This window comes from Dermacentor albipictus, chromosome 4, assembly GCF_038994185.2.
Source record: "Dermacentor albipictus isolate Rhodes 1998 colony chromosome 4, USDA_Dalb.pri_finalv2, whole genome shotgun sequence".
Lineage (NCBI taxonomy): Eukaryota > Metazoa > Arthropoda > Arachnida > Ixodida > Ixodidae > Dermacentor > Dermacentor albipictus.
Window position 1 is genome coordinate 76,387,635 of NC_091824.1, and position 19,912 is coordinate 76,407,546.

At 42.4% G+C, this 19,912-nt stretch overlaps 1 protein-coding gene across 2 annotated transcripts in view; it reads left to right on the forward strand.

Annotated features, from left to right (window-relative positions):
* Positions 1–19,912, forward strand: part of LOC135895897 (uncharacterized) — a 100,200-nt gene that overhangs the window by 48,414 nt on the left and 31,874 nt on the right. For both annotated transcript variants that reach the window (XM_065424128.2, XM_065424129.2), the window contains exons 2-9: positions 4,250–4,405; positions 6,278–6,360; positions 7,027–7,138; positions 9,061–9,180; positions 14,386–14,497; positions 15,903–16,018; positions 16,744–16,887; positions 17,411–17,536. In XM_065424128.2, the coding sequence (XP_065280200.1) occupies positions 4,250–4,405; positions 6,278–6,360; positions 7,027–7,138; positions 9,061–9,180; positions 14,386–14,497; positions 15,903–16,018; positions 16,744–16,887; positions 17,411–17,536 (969 nt within the window). The remainder of the gene's footprint in view (positions 1–4,249; positions 4,406–6,277; positions 6,361–7,026; positions 7,139–9,060; positions 9,181–14,385; positions 14,498–15,902; positions 16,019–16,743; positions 16,888–17,410; positions 17,537–19,912) is intronic.

Consider the following 19,912-nt stretch of genomic DNA (forward strand, 5'->3'; position numbering starts at 1 on the left):
CCATGAAGTGACCCGTTGCACTTTAAATAATTAAGAATAAATGAAGAAATACAAACTGTAGTTTAGGATTTGTCACTTATTCACGAAAGCTTCGCTTAAAATAGATTCCAACACTTGCGCAGGTGCGGACCCCCCCCTCCCCTTTTTTTTTAGAGGGGTCGGACCTGACATTGAGACGGTGATTGATAATAATGACGAGTTTTTTACGCGGTGGCTGGTTCTCTTCAATAATAAGTAGGTAATTACTGTTTCTCCAGAGCAAGAGGATAGTGAGTAAGCTGGGAAGAAGGCCTTGATGAATTTGTCGCGGCCGCCCCCGCACGCTGGCACTGCGCACACACTCTTTTAGTGGTAGTGGCCCGGTTTCGTTAGCCTGGCCACCACCATGCAACGCATGTACGTGCGCATGTGCGTTGCATCTGCGTACTTTCGTTATTCTGTACGAGTATTGATTTCTTGTACTTGTGCTGAAAAGTATTGGCCAATCACCCAAAGTGGGAATGCGCCGCTACCGTAATATCAAGGTCTACTGTTACTACGAGGGCTATCTACAATCATGCTAAGCGCACTAGCCTGCGCTTAAGAGAGAGAGAGAGAGAGAGCATTCGATGCTATTACGCTTCGACAGGGGCCTCCCTGATCAACGCATTTGGTCCCCTTTAGCGCCATCTGCAATCGCCCGTCGTTCGTAAACTTTATGCGTCCGACCGGTGACTGAATGCCCGCTGGCGATTCCGAAGCTTCACCACGTGCGGACCAGCATTGTCAGTAAACACGTTGCCTCTGCTCTCTCACAGTTACGAACACCGATACGCGTCGCATACAAAGCTCAGCTATATGAGTTAGAGAGCCACGAGCTCAGAGTGAGTTTTCACCCCGTGTATCCTGTCAGTCATTAGTTTGACCTCGTCTGCTACGCGCTGTACGGTTCCTGTTTGTAACGGGTCAGCCGAGTCGCCTGAATGTTTCTCCTCGCGCGCCGGTCTGGGACGTGAACGCCATGGGTCTCATGTAGCACGTTGCCTAGACGAGAGCCGCACTGAATTAGGTTAGACTGAAAAAAATAAAAAATAAACAGATGATGGTCATGCACGTTGCGGAAGACGGTTGAGTGTTGCTGGAGGAAATCAAGGCCTTATAAGCTTTCCATTTTTGAATTCCGCGCTGATTCCTCAGCACCGGTGCGCCAGTGCGACGTCACGAACTTCAAAGTAATCTTTCGTACCTGGGTCTGTATTATAGCGCAGGAGAAATTTTTGAAACTTTCCATGTTGATTAAAATTATGTTCTGGGGTTTCGCGTGGGCAAAACCACGATGTGATTATGAGAAACGCCGTAGTGGACGCCGGACTCCGTATTATTTTTGACCACCTGGGTTTCCTTAAACGCGCACCCAATGAAGGGCACACGGGCGTCTTCCATTGCGCCCACATCGAAATGCGGCCGCCGCGGCCGGTATTTGATCCCGCGCCCTCACAATAGCGCAACGCCAAAGCCACTACGCCACCATGGCCGTTTGCTAGGTTGGATATCTGGTTCCTCTAGAATGCAATGTAGTCACTCTGCACCGATGAAGGAGTGATGAGACCGGTATATGTATAGACGCTGTCGAAATCTATGACGTCACGGCGAACTGGTGCGGGAACTTCTGGGTGGCGGCGCCACCCGCCTGTCGCTTTCAGTGTTTTTTTTTTTTTTTTTTTCCAGCTTACCAGGCCCCCCACACGGCAAGAACGACAGTTTTGCTATTGCTTATAGGCGTAGCTTAACGTACTTTTAGTGGGCTCTTTAAGTGCCTGTGAAAAGCAAAAGCAAATATGTATGCACGAATCCCGAGGGTTATGTGGGTGTGTTTATTTATTTGTTATTATTTATTTTGTTAGAGAACTTGAAAGAGCACAATGCGCAGGTTGCAGTAAAAGGAAAGCAGGCGTTGCGCTATGATTGTGTCCTTTTCACTGTACCCTGTAGAACCGAGACGAAGGAGCTCAAGTCGTCTCTGCCCACCGCTCTTTTGCGGACCTGAATGCGTGCGCGGAGTTGTGGCGTCTGGGTACAGCTTTCTCTCGCATTCGGCCGGGTGCTAACTATACCACCGCGTTAAGAATAGAGCCTCGTTAGCTTTCCGCGCTTGTTGAGCGTGAACAATGGTCCTTAATGAACGTCAGCGTCGTGCGTGCGGAATTTCCACCGAGGCTTTTCCCGCATTTTTCTCGTCTCTTGATCGCTGAGCAGCTAAGCACATGCCGTTATGTCCGTTGCTTGTTTCCACGAATGTTGTATACACACAAGAACTTATAATGGCGGAGTCTCCGTTTCTCTTTCTTCTCGCCACAGGCCGCGCATTGCTCTCTCGTGCAGTGAAATGTCGTTGGTTCAGATATATATAGTGCAGTTGATGTAGTTTGTGACCTCGTTTCGCATATGTATAACTGTTTGTCCCGCCTGTAACTTCTCTTTTGAGTATTACCGTTTACTCCTATGGAGTACGTTTGCTCTATTCCTTAAAGGGACGCTAAAGAGCAAACTGATTTCTTCTGCATCAGTAAATTAACTTTCTACAACACCAAAAACACCATTCTTACCACGATAAGGCGCTTGGTAAGGCAGAAAATGCGGAAGAACGAAAGACGGGTGGCGACGCCTCATTGAAGTTTCCGCACCTGGTCGCTGTGACGTCGTTGGTTTTGATGGAATTTTCTAGGGCCTACTTAATTATATAGCGGTACAGATTGACTACATTGTATTCTGAAGGAACCAAATATTAAACATGGCAAGTTTCGGGAACCTTTGCTCAGCCAACGTGGCCCAAATGCGAGAACATACTTTGGAATCCCTGACGTCACACTGACGTACCGGCGTCAGGGGGTTTCGGCGCGAAATTAAAATGCTGATACTTCGACCTTCATTTTATCGTCTAATAATTATGATATCGTCTAATAATAATGACTGCCTGCAGGGTTCTCAAACAGTGCTTTATTAGTCTAAACTGGTTTATTGTTTCACTTTAGTGTCCCTTTAAAGAGGAAGCTTTAGCTCGGGCCCAATTCTGATGCCGCCTATTCAAATACATGTAAAACGCAGAAACGCTTTTCTGAGTTAACCATTGGGCCGATTTTAATGCAATGTGTTGCGTTTGCAAAATGGCAATTCTAGTGACTGATGCAAGCGCAATTTCGATTTAGTGCCTAAATGTCTTAAAAAGCAATTTTCGAATATTGTTAAGCTTGAAAAATATAGAAGCACGAAGTTTACAAAAAGAATTATGGGGTTTTACGTTGCAAAACCACAATCTGATAAACTTTACAAATTCGTAGCTCTGCATTTAGAACATATATCGCAGTTCTGTGAACTGCATCCGTTAGAGCATTAAAAGCAGACACGTTTGATATGTCATATTATGTCATAAGGGGATTTTCTAGATTGTCTACAAGGGTTCTACAAAGTCATACCATGTGTGGTAAATCAATTTTGTCTGATTTAGATGTAATATTAAATACACTTTACATAATTGTCATAACGTTTTTCATTGCTGAGTTACAAAGCTGTAAATCTTATAGTTTCGTCTTATGAAGCTTTTCGATTTTTAACAATTTTTATTAAAACATTGACGGTCTAAGTCGAAAATTCGCTGCCAATAGTCACTAGATTTTAACTTTCTCTTTTAAATGCAACAAACCTCATCAAATTTGGTGCAGTGGTTGCCGAGAAAAACGATTTCTCCTTTCCCGTGTATTTAGATAGGAGCCCCTGAGATAAAGCAGGCAAGGCACTCGAAGTTCAAATGGAGTGCCACCGCTAGCTTCTTTAGGGATAGTAAATGAACTTGTCGAATATATATTTCATTAAAACTGTCATTGCTAGATCTGCACGCTGTGCCGCACGATGATGACGACCACCTACTTTATTCCATCAGCAGCGAATGAACACCGCCGTCCATATAGCCGTCCGTTTAGAGGTGTTGGTTTAGAACCTTGCTGAATGCGCAGCAGATACGTCGGACGGCGGTGTTCCGACATGCGTTCAGCCGCAGCTTCAGCGATCGAAGTGCGCGTTTCTTTCTGTGGTCTGCGCGCACTGGTCCGATACTTTACCGAGCACCAGCACATTGTGCTACGTGGCGTATACGTACATAGAGTCATGGCCGGCTGCAGTGTAGATGACAGACGCGCGAGACATATTCGCCGTTTCGGAGGTGACAAAGCGAACTGACACGTTCATTCTTCGCGTGCTTGCACTGTTTGCGCAGAGGAGCACATCGTGATGACCCCCCGCAAGAAGGCGGAGGGCCAGACGACCATCAAGATGGAGCGGGTGGCTCGGCAGGCGCTCGACAAGGGCAACGTCATGCACGAGGCAGGCGGAGACCACCGGGGCATCGTCATCAACCGGCTCGCCAGCAGGGGTACAGTCGCTCCCGCTTGTTTTGCTTCTCGTTTTCTTCTTCTGTCTTTTCTTTCAACATTTCTACTTTTATTTTTCGTGCGTTATATATATAGCGCTCGAGTGGCCGCACGTGCAATATACCTCCGAGAGCTGAGATCAAAGCAATCGCAAGGCGACAGGCGGTACCACTCGTCCAGGCCACTAATCATTTGGATTTGCTCGCACGAAAAGAACCATTGCAAGTTGGACAGTTAGTTTTGGTTCATATTATTCGGCGTTATAACGTGTTCAAAGAAAGGAATTACATAAAAGGAAGCGTAGGAAGCGTATGGAGCTTGTTGGGTGATGTTAGTGTGAGTAGTGGAGACTCGCGGCATCGTACCACGCGTCTTCTGTGGTTAGGCTTGGTTATCGTGAGCCTGAAGCAGTTGTGAGAGTTCGCCGCTAGCCCTGAAGATAACACTTGTGATATGCAGTTTAATCCTGTTTACCCGCTGGAATGCGCCACAAACTCCGCAAGCACGACACGCCTTTCCTGCCGGGCCGCCTTTGCATCGCGATGCACCGCTTTGCGTCCGAAGTGCGTGGGGAAGTCCGCCTATATAGACTGACGTTGGGTCCGGTTGGCTTTTCCCCATAACTCAGACGCGTAGTGGTCGAGCATAACGCATGGGGGCAAGAGGGAGACCAAAAGCTTTCTCGGTGCAGAGCGTCTGTGCACATGCGCCGTTGTCTTCGCCGAGTACAAACTATCTTTCTTGAAAAGTTAGCGTGCACGTACCAGGCAGCTAAGCATGTTTTAAACAGCCCATAATGCCAAGTATACAAAACGCTTTTCAATAATCTGTGCTCCTAAAGAATGAGGACAACCTCACAGCAGCTTTTCTGTATACTGCACGGAAATTAAGACACTAGTGCTTTTTTTTTTAAATTGTCAAGCCAAGTGTGTTTGATTTTAGACCAATAGTTCACAGTTTCTTTAATAGGCCGTTGGGCATTACATTTCAATGGACTGTAACAACAATAACCTTCCTGCTCTTTTGAATGAGAAGGGGAACCTAGGGGCCCGATTTTTTTTAGTGACGACCATATGAAGCCAAGAAAAGCATAGTGGAAATTATTTGTAGTAAATAAAGTAATGAGAAATAAATGTGGATGAAAACCAACTTGTAGCCGTTCCTTGCATAGCGAGGGTCTTGACTCCGGCAGGTTTGACGCATTCAGGTAGCATACCAGGATTATTGGTCAGCTGCCTGCTTCTAAAGTTCATGCGTACTACATGACACCATCGCTCAAAAGGATGTTCCGCATCCACCACCATAGCCATAAGTGGCGCTGGCGAACACTCCCCGAGTCAAATCTCGTACATGTGCTACTTAAGAATGTTTGCATGGTAACAGCTGCCATAGTAGGATTGGTAGCGCAATGCACGCCTTGTGTGGAAATTGTGGGTTCAGCTCCCGCTGTCATCAAGTTGTTTCTTTGTCCACTTTCATTTCCCTTTATTTTATCATTTCTACACTTCAAATAATATACCACAAATTATTTTCCCTATGCTTTCCTTAGCTTTATTATCTGTTGGCTTCATATGTTGTGCAGGTTTCCTCCATGCAATATGCAGATATGCATCATTAACAGAAGCACATACATGATGCTAAGCTCTGTTTATAGGCCACATCAATGGGGTATATGCTGGAGGTTTATTCTGTGCAATGGCATTAGTAACGATTGGCTGGGTTATGGAATAGCTCTGGTACCTTCTTAGTTATTTTATTAATCCATACTAATATTGTTTAAAAACAGCAGCTGCAATGCCAACTGCTTATGCAACAATACGGATTGTTGTGAACTGGTAGCCTTTATTGCAAATATGCTTTTTTTTTCTGCCTAGATGACGATGATGATGATTCACCCGAGATCTCATTGGAGTTCCGTGTATTCCTCACCAACGTGGTGACAGAAGTCCACACACGGGTGAGTTGCTAATGCTTTTCACCAGAAATGTTTCGCGTATTATCATTATTATTCTTTTTTACACAACACAACAATGAAAGCATCATTCTTTAACACCACATTTGTTAATAAATTTACCATGTTCAGCATGCTTACTGGAATGCTCTTACAGAAAAAAAAAGCACTGACTAGTAACATGATAGGACATTGACTTACTATTGCAGTCAGCCGTAGTGTGACTGTCATGTCACACCATTTTATCTGTGAGATATGTTCAAGTTAGCCCAAGAATTACCATCGCTTCACAGTTCATGAGTGTTTAGAACTGACCACACATGAGCATTGCATTGCAGAGAGAGAAAGCTTACAAAACTTTATGCAAAAAACTCTTGCATTAACCTAGCTTTGTTGTACACTAAAAAAAAAAATTGATGAACAGGGAGCCAGAAATTTTGTTGTTTCAGAAAATATTTTGAGAGGAAATCTTCCACATAAAGTGAAATTTTTTTGAGACAGTCAGGGATGCCTGACTAAGCACCTTATATGCTTGAGCTGAAATGAAAATGGTACATTTCATGCTGATTTTAACTATAATTGAACATCTATCTCATTGGAACATTTTCTGCATTCAGGTTAGAGAAATTTTGTTGCAGAATGGCAAACACTAACACACCTTTTTCATTGCAGGAAAGCAGAGAGCTCAAGTTCTGGTTCAAGCCGGGGGTGACCAAAAATGACCAGCGCCATTCCGCCCAGGAATTTTTTAAAGAATTGGTCAGTCCCAGTGACTTTCCCAGAGGTGAGGCTGCGAGAAAGTCTAGCCTGAAACGTTAATGTGAAGTTTTTCACGATAACCAGCTGCATTTTAACCTCATCTGTTCAACTATGATGCATATTGGGTCCTGCTGTCCCCACTGCCAACTGATTTCTTCTTTCCCCAGCTGTGTGCCTAACGCCTTACTCAGTCTAATGTCATTGTCTCCCCTCCCCCTGCCTCCCCACTACCTGCCCCCCCCCTTTCTTTTGTATAATATTTTGTGAATACAACTTTGGAATAAATATAGTGGCGGGCACTTTCTTCTCACTTACGAGTTGTAAAATGTTTCACCAAGCACTTGCTTTTCCAGACCAAAATAAACTGGCAAGCTTGGGACAATCATTGTAGTCTTGATTGTTGTGCCACATATTAGCCACAATTTCATTGGTTCGAAGCCACTGCCACTTTAACTATAAAACTACTTTTTCTCAGTTTCCGTTCTTATCTCTTAGGTTGCATTTCTCAAAAGAGCATCCTCATTTAGTTGAAAAACATGCCGAATATAGTGTTAAGTCATGAAAACAACCGGCAAGTGAAGGCCTGTGGTATAGCTTGCAAATCGTTGGCTGGACAGTGCATAGTAATTGCAGTTTTCTCAACAAAATAATGAGGCTTGTTTTCTTCACCTACCTAGCATACTTCTTTTGGATTCCTTTCGTGGCTATTTATGTTTGGTTTTAAAGTGCACAATGTCTTCTTGCAGGGCACAACTAGTGTTGCTTGCACACTCATCATTACGTCCACAGATCGAGTGTTGAGTTGCGTGAGAAGCCCTTTAGTATGTGATATGAATAGTGCAAAAAACATTAGTGCCCATTTGAGATTCAAGCCCATCATTCAAATGCAAGTTATTATAGTGTGCCCCTCTTACATCCGAGGCAAACAAGTGTCAAAGGGCACTCTTGCCAAAATCAGTATTTCCAAGCCACAACATTTGCAAAAGTTCCTGGTCCTTGCATATGGAACATTTGGTTGCCTTCAGTCCATATTCCTGTATATACAAAACCTTTTGTCCTCTAACCTCATATTAGCTTGGCATACAGCTTTATTTCATTATATTTCCTCCCAGGTAAGTAGCATCTTGTGCACGTATTCATTTTTAAAGAGGTTAAGGTTTTCAAGGATCTTGGTGTTGTGATATAATCGATCACGGCAGCTATTTAACAAACACTGACGTCTGTGATATTGCTAGGCTTGCCTGCTTCTTTTTACTATCCACTTCCTGCTTCCACTTTGGCCTTCACTCGTTCTTAAACTGTTGTGGAATTGGTTTGCTTGGTGCTCAATCCTGTCGTGACAGGAACTTTAATACCCATTAGTAATCAGATCAGTATATATCAGACATTAAGAACCCCTAAGTAATGAATATACCAAATGTAGAAAATAACACTCTTTTGAAGGTCATAATCCTAGAAGAACATTGTCTTGAAAAAGATTGCAGCTTGAGCCAATATTGTGCCCCTGGAAACACCCGAGTAGCTAATTGGCCAACATGGACCTGTATAATAATATGACAGATAAGGTAAGTGGCGCTGTGTCGAAATTCACAGTCCCGTAGCTTTTTTTTTTTCTGAGTTTAACAACTTGGGTTAATGTTACGTTTCTTACTGCATTTTCTCACACTAATAGGCCAAAGGTCAAACACCACATGTCCTATATTGCAGTCACGCACTTAATTTCAGTAGTTCTTGAAAGTGTGTATCTGGCAATAGTATTAAAAACACTGTTTCATTGTCTCTTCTGATGTAGAGGAGGGGTGTTCCCTCTCCTCCCCCCTTTTCCTCAAGGATGAGCAACTTCGAATTGCATAATGGCCCATTGTACCACTGAAAGAAAGCTGCTACAACAGCTGAATTTGTAGCAGCGGCTGATTACATGGATTTGTTTGGAATTTCTCTTCGCAGATTATGTGGGCTTCATAAAGAAGATTATGAAGCTGATGCAGATTAAGTATGTCAACATGCGCAAGGTGGAGATTGAAATGCGACAACTGGAGAACATTACTGAGCCTCCCCGACGCCCGAGTAAGATCCATCTTACCACATGTTCTTCCTCACTCTAGTCATTGAATAAGGTTCCAGGGGTGTGAAAGCTATCTCTGTTCATGTAGCCTCATAGGGGCACTCACATTTCTCAAATCTGTATGTAATATCTGGACAGAAAAAAAAATGGGCTCATGAGCTTATGGCAAGTTTAATGGTAACCTTGACAGCATTGTTTCAGCACACTGGAACGTCTCTGAGGATAAGAACGTGCCAGTCTTTGCAACAGGGGCATTGTGCTTTCTATGTGAGACTAAAACATTGTGTATTTGACCAAAAAGAAGAGCACATCTGAACATGACAAAATTAGATGACACATATAAGTATCGACTAGCAACTGTAACATTTATTTGTTATGAAAAGTTACATATATGAGTAAGTATATGTGGCTTTTCATTACAAACAAATGTTATGGTTGCTAGTCAGAACCTGTGTGTGTTGCCTCCTTTTGTGCTAATCAAAAGCACTGTTTCATTGCTCAAGTATTACCACCCAGTCCAAGTTAGCACTCTGTTAACTGAGTCAGAGGACTTCTACAAATCTGGCTGCATTCAGCATCAAAGACCTACTCTTGAGCATCCAAAACTGGCCATGTCCTGTGACCTAAGTCATGGAAGCATCCTCAAGAGTTAGGGCACATTCACCGAGGATCCAAGCAACGTTTATGCAGCGAGAGCACGCATTTGTGCTTTGAGCCAGCTGAGCCACTGGCAGCCTGACTTGCAGACCCTTGGCTTTCCCTGACTCTGGGGCAGGACTCTGAGCTTCCAGACAGCTTCGCCCCCCAGCTGGAGCGAATCATCAAGTTCAACTCTGGCCACGTACATCTCTTGCATCGAGAAGGTGGCGACTGTACTTATAATACATGCATCTTGGAGATGCTGCCTGGCTGTCTTTAGCATGCCTGCATTTGGAAAACTTAGCTCCACAAGCATGCCAACATCCATACTGTTTAAATCATATGGCTTGCAAATTGAGTGTCATACTAAACCTTTTTCGGGAGAATCATAGCAATGTGTATATCTCACGTACATTTGCAACTACACATGGGTACACTGCTGGCGGTACCTTCTGCTGTGCCTTCTGTTGACAACCATTAGTATTATTGGAAAGGTCATGTGCAGTGATCCTAACGAGGCAGGAGTTCACAGGAAGATGGAGACGTGGAATAACAACAAAGTTCAACGCAGGAAGGTCCAAGACTGAAGCCAACATTTTGACAGCGGGACTTGTTGAAATGTTGCTTCCAGCTTTAGGATTTACTTATTGAGACACTGTTGATTGCTTTACTCAGTAAATGTCACAGCTCAGAGCACTTTCCATCTGCTCTTGATGGAAATGTTGCAAGTCACTGGTGCTGTGCTGCTGAAGCAATCATGATGTGGTGACTTAAAGATGAACACACTGAATACTGTGTGTGGACAGAACACGTCCTGTGCCACAGTATCCACCATGCATAACCTCGTTGATAACACTAGTGGCTGTCAATAGAAGGCACTGGAAATACTGTTGGCCCTGCATTCACATGCTGCTGTTATCAGATATGAAGCCTCTGCTGGGTTAAATCGTTTTGTTTTCTTTTCTTTTCCTTTTTTTTCAAGGTTTTTCTGGTTTGGCACAAGTGATATTCAATAACTGGTGCACAGTTTGGTGTTGGTAAAACTTGTTCATAAATATTCCCTTGTCTTATTTGGTGCTCTGAAGTTTTCAGGCAGCTTCAGCTCAGTTGGGAATTCAGCACAGATGTGAGAAAAATTTCACACTAAATAGAGAAGCCTTGTCATTTTTCGATCATGAGCGCACAGGTGACAGGTTGCGCTGCTAACAATTAATTATTGTGAGAGCAAAGGCAGTATTCCCGTGTGATCACTTTCAGAGATAGTTTCATTTTTGCGAGAATTCACGTGACTTGGCACCGAATGCATCGGCACATACGGCTGACTGACAATGTTTCTGGGGCTATGCCAAGCTCGTTATCTTCGCTGGAATGCTGTCGGCTGTTCACTTCGATGCAACCAGATTCGAGACACACAAAATCTCGCGAAAGGGATGGTAGTTTCTCCAAAAGTGATCACCCAAAAATAGTCCCCCAAGTGCCTGTGCCAACGATCATACATCAGTTGAGGACTGTGCATTTTACAAATGTGATGTGTGAATACTATTCAGTACTTTGGATTCCTCTAATAACAAGACTGTCCATCATGATCATGGGAACTCATACACGTGGTCTATGTTCACTTTCAGAATTTTACATTTAGTATTTTCTCGTATTTGCTTATGGCCAGATTTATGGTATGGTATGCAAGATTACTGCTATAACGTCCATGCAAACCTACCACCTTCTACTGACCACCTCAGGCCCTTAAGCACTTACCAACTTTTCAAAAATACAAAATACACTTACCTATCTTCTAGTATGGCTTCCAAGTGAAAAAGTATTTTCTGCTGCAAAAGGCATCGTTGCTGGGCAAATGAAAAATCTTTTTGCACAATAAGATGGGTTACTAACTATAAGATCCTTGGTTTTAGAGCATTTCTATATTTATTATGACAGTTTGTACAGTGTTAATTCCTATTTCACTAATGAAGTGTACCATACTTTAATCTATAATGCTATGTGTTATGTATACGGGGTGATCCTTTTTTTTCGTGAATTTACAAAAATTGTCTTTTGCAGATAACATAGTACTAGTCCTTGAGCTTGATAATTCAGGGACGTTACTTGCACAAGAAATCGAAACACATACCCAACTAATTAACAAACATTCTATAATTAACTTCTTAATTAATTACTGTTTGGCATATATTGAAATTCACAAATTGTTTTCAGTGAGTTTGTAAGATGTATCCATTTGTCAATGAACTTACAGAATGACACCAGTATCGAGGTATGTGCCATCAAACTCGCTGTAAAAATGCACTTTTGTTCCACTTACTCTTTTAACAAAACGTTCTTTTATGCATTGAAGCACAAAAGTAACTGAAACGCACATGTGTTTCCTCCCACACATCAGGAAATATCTCGAAACTGGTGTCATCCCAGAAATTCAGTTTAAGTGCATACATCTTGCCAACTCACCGGCTGAAATTCGCAATTTGCAAAATGTGCTGTAAAGTAATTAATTAATTTAATTAGGTTCATATATGTTTCAATTTCTCGTGCTAGTAATGTCTGCCACATCACATAATCCAGCTCAAGGATAAGAATTACGCTTTCTGCCTCAGGTCAAAATTAATCCAGAGCTTATTCATTACGGTGGCCCACATAGCCAATGTGTGCTTTGGGGCATTGAATCACATAATCATAATTTGAGATTTGATTTAGCTTAATGCTTGCATTCTAGGCAGTTAGGTTCACCTTCATTTCTGTGCACTAGCAAATGGCAGAACATGTTTGTAATATAGACATGCTTTGCTTATCCTTCAATTACTGGCGATGCTTGACGCCAGCATTATCTCAATGTTATTTATTTAAAGTATACCACTCGCACGTCTCTAGTTATGAAAATATTTCTTTGAACAAACTTCCCACTTTCCTTGAAGCCTAAAACGTGTTCTTCTACTCTGATATAAAGAATGTGCTTTGTTTCTGCCCATGAAGCAATAGCCTCCCCTGGTGGTCTTTGGCTAATTTCTTACAAACTGCATGACAGTGGTCTATGCACAGAATAACAGAATCTAACACACTTAAGGCAGTGCTTGAAATTGCCTGTCTAGACCTGAGCTTGGTACTGAAGTCTTTCTTTCTTTATATATACATAATTGCATACTGATACTTGCTACATGTTTGTCTGAGTAAATGCTGCTTGATGATCACTCACAGATTGGCAATTTTGTACTGCCTTTAAACAGGACTGTGCTTGGCTAATGTAATGCCGAGCTCACAGGAATGTTGATGTTCTGTTTACTTGCTTTTTCTAACCTTGCATCAGCCTAACTGCACTGGCCATATACCTTTCATTTTTATAAATTACAGTGCCTAAAAATTAAGTTTTCACATCGCTTGGTTAGTGAAGCTTTTATGCCTTAAACGCCACAGTGTGCTGCTGGTTATACTTTCATAAATTGTACAGCTTTTAGACTCAATTATATTTTCTTACATATTACCTAGTGTAATATCAGAGATCTCCAGTCAAAAACTATGACATACTTCAAGTGCTTGCATATTCAAGTGACATACTACTAGTGTTGGCACTGCTTCCAGTTGTTAGATTACTTTGTATGCTGTAAAGGCAGTTGTGTTTTTTTATCTGTAGTTGCTATGTTGATCAGTTAATATATATAGGTATATATGGCATTTTGCCACTGAACACAAAATTGTACATTTTGTTGCTGACTGCAGCAGTCACATATCAGTGAAGCTGTAATGTGAGTATGCTTGTAACTGAGGTTTTAAAGCACATAGAGGAGATCGAGAGCCTCAGGATTAATTCATAGCCATGAACCACGGCATTTCTCATACCCCAATTGTAGCTTTGAGACCTAAACTATCCTGGCTATGGCTGCCACATTTCAATGGGGGTGAAATGCGAAAACACCCGTGTACTTCATTTTAGGTGCACGTTAAAGAACCCCAGGTAGTCTAAATTTCTGGAGTCCGCCACTACAGCATGCGTCATAATCAGATTATGGTTTTGGCTTGTAAAACCCCATAATTTAATTAGTTAACTTCAAATCTTGAGATCTAAAACTGGATCAGTCAATCAATTTTGAAGTGCCATCTGTCTTCACAGAAGTCTTTCTGGACTGTTACTCAGGGGTATAAGGCAGGTGCTGCAGCTTCCGCAATGCTTTTGTGGCGGGATTATGTGTAATTGCAAGTCCAGAGGGCATTACAGAGATGCTCAGGTAGCTCTCATTGGAAAGGTCTATAGAGTCTGTTTAAAAATGCTCCAGCACCCAAAAACTTGGCAGGGCTAGCTGTAAAGTCTTTCTATTGCATTGCATTCATTAGCACTGTTATGTTCTCATACTGAGATAATTATACAGGTCATAGAGGCATCCATACTTTGAAATCACGCCAGCAGTGGTGACTATATAGCAATGCCAAATGGTATCATACTTTGCAGCAATTGGGCAACAGTGGGCTATGCCTTTTGTGATGTCTGCAATGCTCTACTGTATGCCCCACAGCTGTACAACCTTCAGCTCAATTGTGAATTAAGCTGGATTGTGTTTCTCTTTCAGTGTCTCTAGATGACAGTACACTTGAGGCCAAGATGGAGCTCACTCAAGAGAAGGTCCTGGAAATAATTGAGTCAGCTTATCCCAACCCTGTGTCCCTCACTGAACTCTCCAAGTAAGTGCCATTATCTTGTGTGCAACCTCACTCGTCAACAAAAACTGCTGTGATTGTCGTCAAACGTATGTCCACGCCATTCCCACAGCAATTTGCACTCACAAGCTTATAATACCTGTGGCATATTAAAACCTCCTCTTTCATTCTAAGCTTGTCTATGCTGTTATGTTAGAAAGCTATCAAATATAGCAGCCTTTTAAGATTTATCAATGCCTTTCTTTTTTTTATTTTCCTTTGCTAATGATTAACAAATGCTGATTGATCGGCACTGGCACCCCACTCCTCATGTAACTTTTCTTTGATTCATTACTATAGTGATTTTAATAGTATGGTAGGCTGGGCATGCTTTAAAAATTCATGGCCATATCTGAGCGTGTACATTATTTTTTGAGTGTTTATGTTCATAACTGCAAATCCAGAAATATCTGTCAGTGGATTGTTGCATTATGACCATGTAAGCAGGCAGCATAGTGTCACTAAATTCAACAATTGGCCTAGTTTGTATTTAGTCATCTTGAAAAAGGGGGCAGTATGTAAAAGCAACTCAAAGAAGAAAATGGAAAACATTACTGCTTGCAGTTACAGCGTTTGTGTTGTCCACTCTCTTCTTTGTGCTGTGTGTGTGTGTGTGTGCGTGTGTGTGCGCACGTGTGTGTGTGTAACAGTCCTACACTGCATTAGGTTTCAAGAAACTGCTCAAAACTACCCTCCAGCATACTTTTCAGTGCAAATAAAATGGCATGGTTTGAAAAGCATCTCCACGTCCGGTTTATTATGCTATCTTTATACTGCAGGCATTGCTATGTTGACTGTGGAAATTAATGAAACAGCTTCACTACTAGTTTTGACCAATGATCTCAGCTCATGGCAGATAGTGTCTGTTCCAACAAAGTGCTCCTATCTCTCCGTGAGCACGAATGGATCATGGGGAATGTAGGCTTGACTAACTTCCAGACTGGCAAATATTCCAATGACAGGTTTTGCTGCCCGGTTCAAATTGTTTCTTGTGGAGATTGCTGAAGTGCATATATGATGTGTGCAGTGATTTAACTACATTGAAAGTGCAAGTCAGAATTAGGGAACAAATTGAAAAACATAATATGCACAGTCTTACAGGCAAATATCTTAGATCAGTTAAGCAGTTCGTTAAACTGAAGTTCTTGTTAAATTGGCATTCGACCATATTGACAATTAAATGGGCTAATTAGCCATTTTACAGTTGGCAGGATTTTGTTATAGTATTTCTGTATCTGATGCATGATGACGGCACTGTGCACCAGATGTGAGAGAAGGTGCACGGAGGGAGCGCTGCTACCTCAAGGCTTAGTGGCCTCGTCACTAAGAAGCAACTCGTTGAAGTTAATTAACAGCACTGGTCTATGCCTTGTGCTCTGCTGTTACTTAGGAACACCAACCACGCCCCTGAAGAAGTTCATCTGCATCTGCGTGAGCTGCTGTCAAAGAACCTCATCAAAGAAATGGAGTCTGGGAGCTTCACCCGTGTGGTCCAGAATGACACTGGTAAGTTACTTTTGCTGTAAAGAGGGTTTATTTATGAACAACCAGTTTTGCAGAGCTTCCATACCAGAACTGGATAGACTCTGTAATCATTCCATTATTTTGGAAGCCCCGAGTGGAATGGTGACTAATTGTGCATATATAGAATCATAATGGGTTTGTGCTTATATTAGTTGGAATTAAATAGAAATGGAATGACTTTGTTTTCATGAATATGGGTTTACTTTTACTTTGGAAGCACCACATGCATGCATGCTTACGCAGATATGTTCAGGCATTCCTGCCATGCATTCTACAAGAAAGCTCCATGTTGTCAGAGATGTTATATTGGGGTACTTTTTTGAAATTAAAGGAAGGGAAAGTAATTTGGAGCCATTCTATGAATGGGAATTTGCTTGAACATTCACTTCCATAGAATTGAAACGAGTGGAATTATGCCACTACGTCATTTCATAAATTGGAATGAGAATTTAATTGACAGCCTCTGTCTGCAACGTAACGTATATATTCAAGTGGCAATGTGCTCAATAGCACAGAGTCCAACTGCTCAGTAGTGTAGAGCAATATGATGGTATATGCTGCATGTCACCAAAATGTAATTGATGTTGAAACTTTAAGCTGCACCCTTTAACCTCAACACACACTGCTTTGGTTGATTAGAGTGTATTGGAAATTAACTACCATACCATGAGTGAGTGAGTGAGTGATTTGCTTTTACTGTGATACAGAGGTGAAGATGGTACGCCAGATGCCGACAGTACATGGCTCGCAGCAGCCAACCATTGCCATCATCACTGCCCAGTACTGCGAGAAGCTGGCCGTTGATGTCATGATTGAGAACAAGAACACTTTCGTGCGCTACAAGACTGAAGGTATGTGCCACCTTACATCTTCATGCGTGGTACTGTCATGAACTTAATCTACTTATTCAGTTTACTTGTTAAAAAAGAAGGCCTTTCCATCATGAACTGATAGCCACTACATGCATGCATGCATGAATTTTGAATCTAGACGTTTTTGTTTGTTTAATTTTTTTCACTGTGAAAAAGAAAAGAGGGGGTATTCTAAAAATGTCACTCTCGGCATGCAGCAATCTTGCAGAAGTGGTAGAATAGTGATGAAACAAAAAGGCATGAGCAGCTGCGTTTCTCATTGCCACTAGGTCACAACTTGTTGTATTCAAGTACGTCGACATCTGTTGCTTACTTCAGAATAGCCAATCTGTGACCTGCTATATATGTTTCACTGATCAAAAACACCAGCAAGAGTGATGCTTGCCGGAAGATTAGGAAACAAAGATGCACATTTGCACTTGTTTACATAAGTAAACCACCATGCAGGTATGCATGGTGGTTTGACTGCCTGCCCTTGTATATGTTCCCCTCTCTCACGCAGGCGAGTCCAATGTGTACACCCTGGGTAACATTGGTGCTCACAGAGTGGTCTCAACGAAACTTCCCGCCGTGGGCCATTCTCGAGCGGCCATCATAGCTGCTGGAAACACGACCACACGTCTGCTGGGTATGGCCACCATTCTCTTCGCTCCTCTTAGGTCATAACTAAAAACCAGAACCTGAGGCAAAATGCCTATTTCTTTTTCTTGCGTCTTTATCGGGCCTATTTAACATATAAGCACAAACTATTGATCTAAAAACATATTACTGGTGCTTTTATTGTGCCCGTAAATGTCTATTTCAATGTAGGTGCCTATGTTGTATTTTCATATCTTAAAAATTCATTTTTTCAAGTCTTGTTTTGGCTTTACTTTGTTTGTAGTAATGTTACCACATGCTGGGGAACTTGACTAAAGGCTTTCGATTATTACCACACACTTTACTAATGTAAAGGCTGTCATTAACAGCTTTGCAGGTGACAAGAGCATCACTGTGAGAAGGGCTCAAATTGCACTATGTGATCATACTCAGCATATTTGAGTGCTCTTTTTGATGTTTTACGCCAATGTCTTTGAGAAACTTGAATGCTGGAGTGCAGCTCTGACCAAATATGTGTGGTTCATGTTGGATGTTCAGACAAGGTTCAAGAGTTTTTTTTCAAGAGTTCAAGAGTTCTTTATTTGCATATTAATAAGGTTACAAATGGGGATTATACATACATACAGAGGGAGGTCCCATAGTCAACAGACTGTACAGGGGACCTCCCATTACAAGTGAGTAGGATATATAAATTCCAGGACCACCATTCCAGGACCTGTTGCTGATAGAGTTAGCTCATAAGTTTAATCTTCCTAAAACAAAAATCCAGAGTTTTTGGTACTAAAAGAATTGTCAGATGTTTTGACAGGTGAACATTCTGTAATTTCATAGGGCATTGGATCATCAAACATTCCAAAGTACAGATATCTTCCCTAACTTCAGTGTGTGTTGAGCATTCCCATTCTGCATGCTTTCAGTGAAATAAGAAGGCACAACATGAAACCCAAAATTCTTGAGTAGGTGTTTATTTTTGTCAGTGCTTTCCCAACTTTTCTTGTAGTGTCTATAGCCGCACTAAATTTCAGACAATTCTTGTAACCTATGCAACTTCCCTCATTTCGTTTTATCAAAAAACGAAAGTGAGTTTGACAAAACATTGTGGGCTTTGTTCCTTAGAAAATCCTAATTTATCTTCAGATGCACAGCGAATGTTATTATTATTTGAGACTAAATATGGGCCTAAAGAACAGTACTAGTTGGAGCCTATATATTGCCTAAATGACAACTTTAGTGCCTGTTATAGGCCCCTAAAACAGCATTTTTTGGTGCCTAAACATACGGTTTCCAGTTGTAACATTGAGAAGTCACTCTGGTCTCTTGTCGATGTACCTTTCTGTGACCTACTCTCTTTAATGAGGCCTTGCAAGAAATCTTTCAGAGGTTTGGAAGTGTCTTTGGCATTAAAAGGGCACTGCCTCACAAATATCTTTCTTTGAGATTTTTTTCTTGAGTGTTCTTTATTAGCACTATTACAAATAACCGAAACTTACTCTTTTCCAAGTTCACTGGCTTCACTTTCTTGTACATCTTGGCACACTACAGGTTGTAGCTCTCTATTAGTAGGGAAACTATCCACCTGCACTTTAAGACAACATAGCATACTTTTGCGTATTTTTAAAGTAAAGCTTTCTTGGGTGCTTCTCCCCATTTTTATGGTGCTGACTGCTACTGTCTTGCCGGTTATACAACTTGGGCCACTAGTTATACACCACTGGTTACACGCCACTGGCTATATCAGGGGGTGGCTGCTGGGTGTTGGCCGCTGTCTTGCATGATTGTCCGCGTAAGGTGCATATCAATATCGGATATAGTGAAAAGCAAGGCGGCCGGGGGCGGCAGATGTGCGCAAGCGCCAACATGATCTCCAACACAAAAACGCACTTTCACTGTCACGTCGTCACCGTCATTCCTTCATTGTCCGGGTATAGTGCAGACAAGATACCAGATATAGCCTGTCCTGACTTCATCATCATCATTCAGTTATCGTCATTTCTTTTAGAGCGCAGCTCTTTGGCGTCCGTTCCTGGGTTTCGCGTCAGCGTTGTCGTCGGCCTCGTAACCAGCTCGCCGACGAATCTGCTCCGCCGCCGCGCATGCGCGCTGTCGGCTCTCCGGGCGAGGGAGGATGATGGAAGGGAGGAGGAGAGACTGTGGAGGAGGGCTGGCTACACAAATGGCTCTTTGGCGTCCGTTCCTGGGTTTCGCGTCGGCGTTGTCGTCGGCCTCGTAACCAGCTCCGCCCCCCTTTCATCCCCCCAGCGCTAGCAGCGACCGACTGATACCGCTTTCGTGAGTCCGCTACCGCACTCACGAAAGACGTCGTGCACTTCCTGCAACTCGCATTAACCGTCCATCGATCCACACCGATGTTAGTAGTGGGGGACTTTAATGTTGACATAAAGAC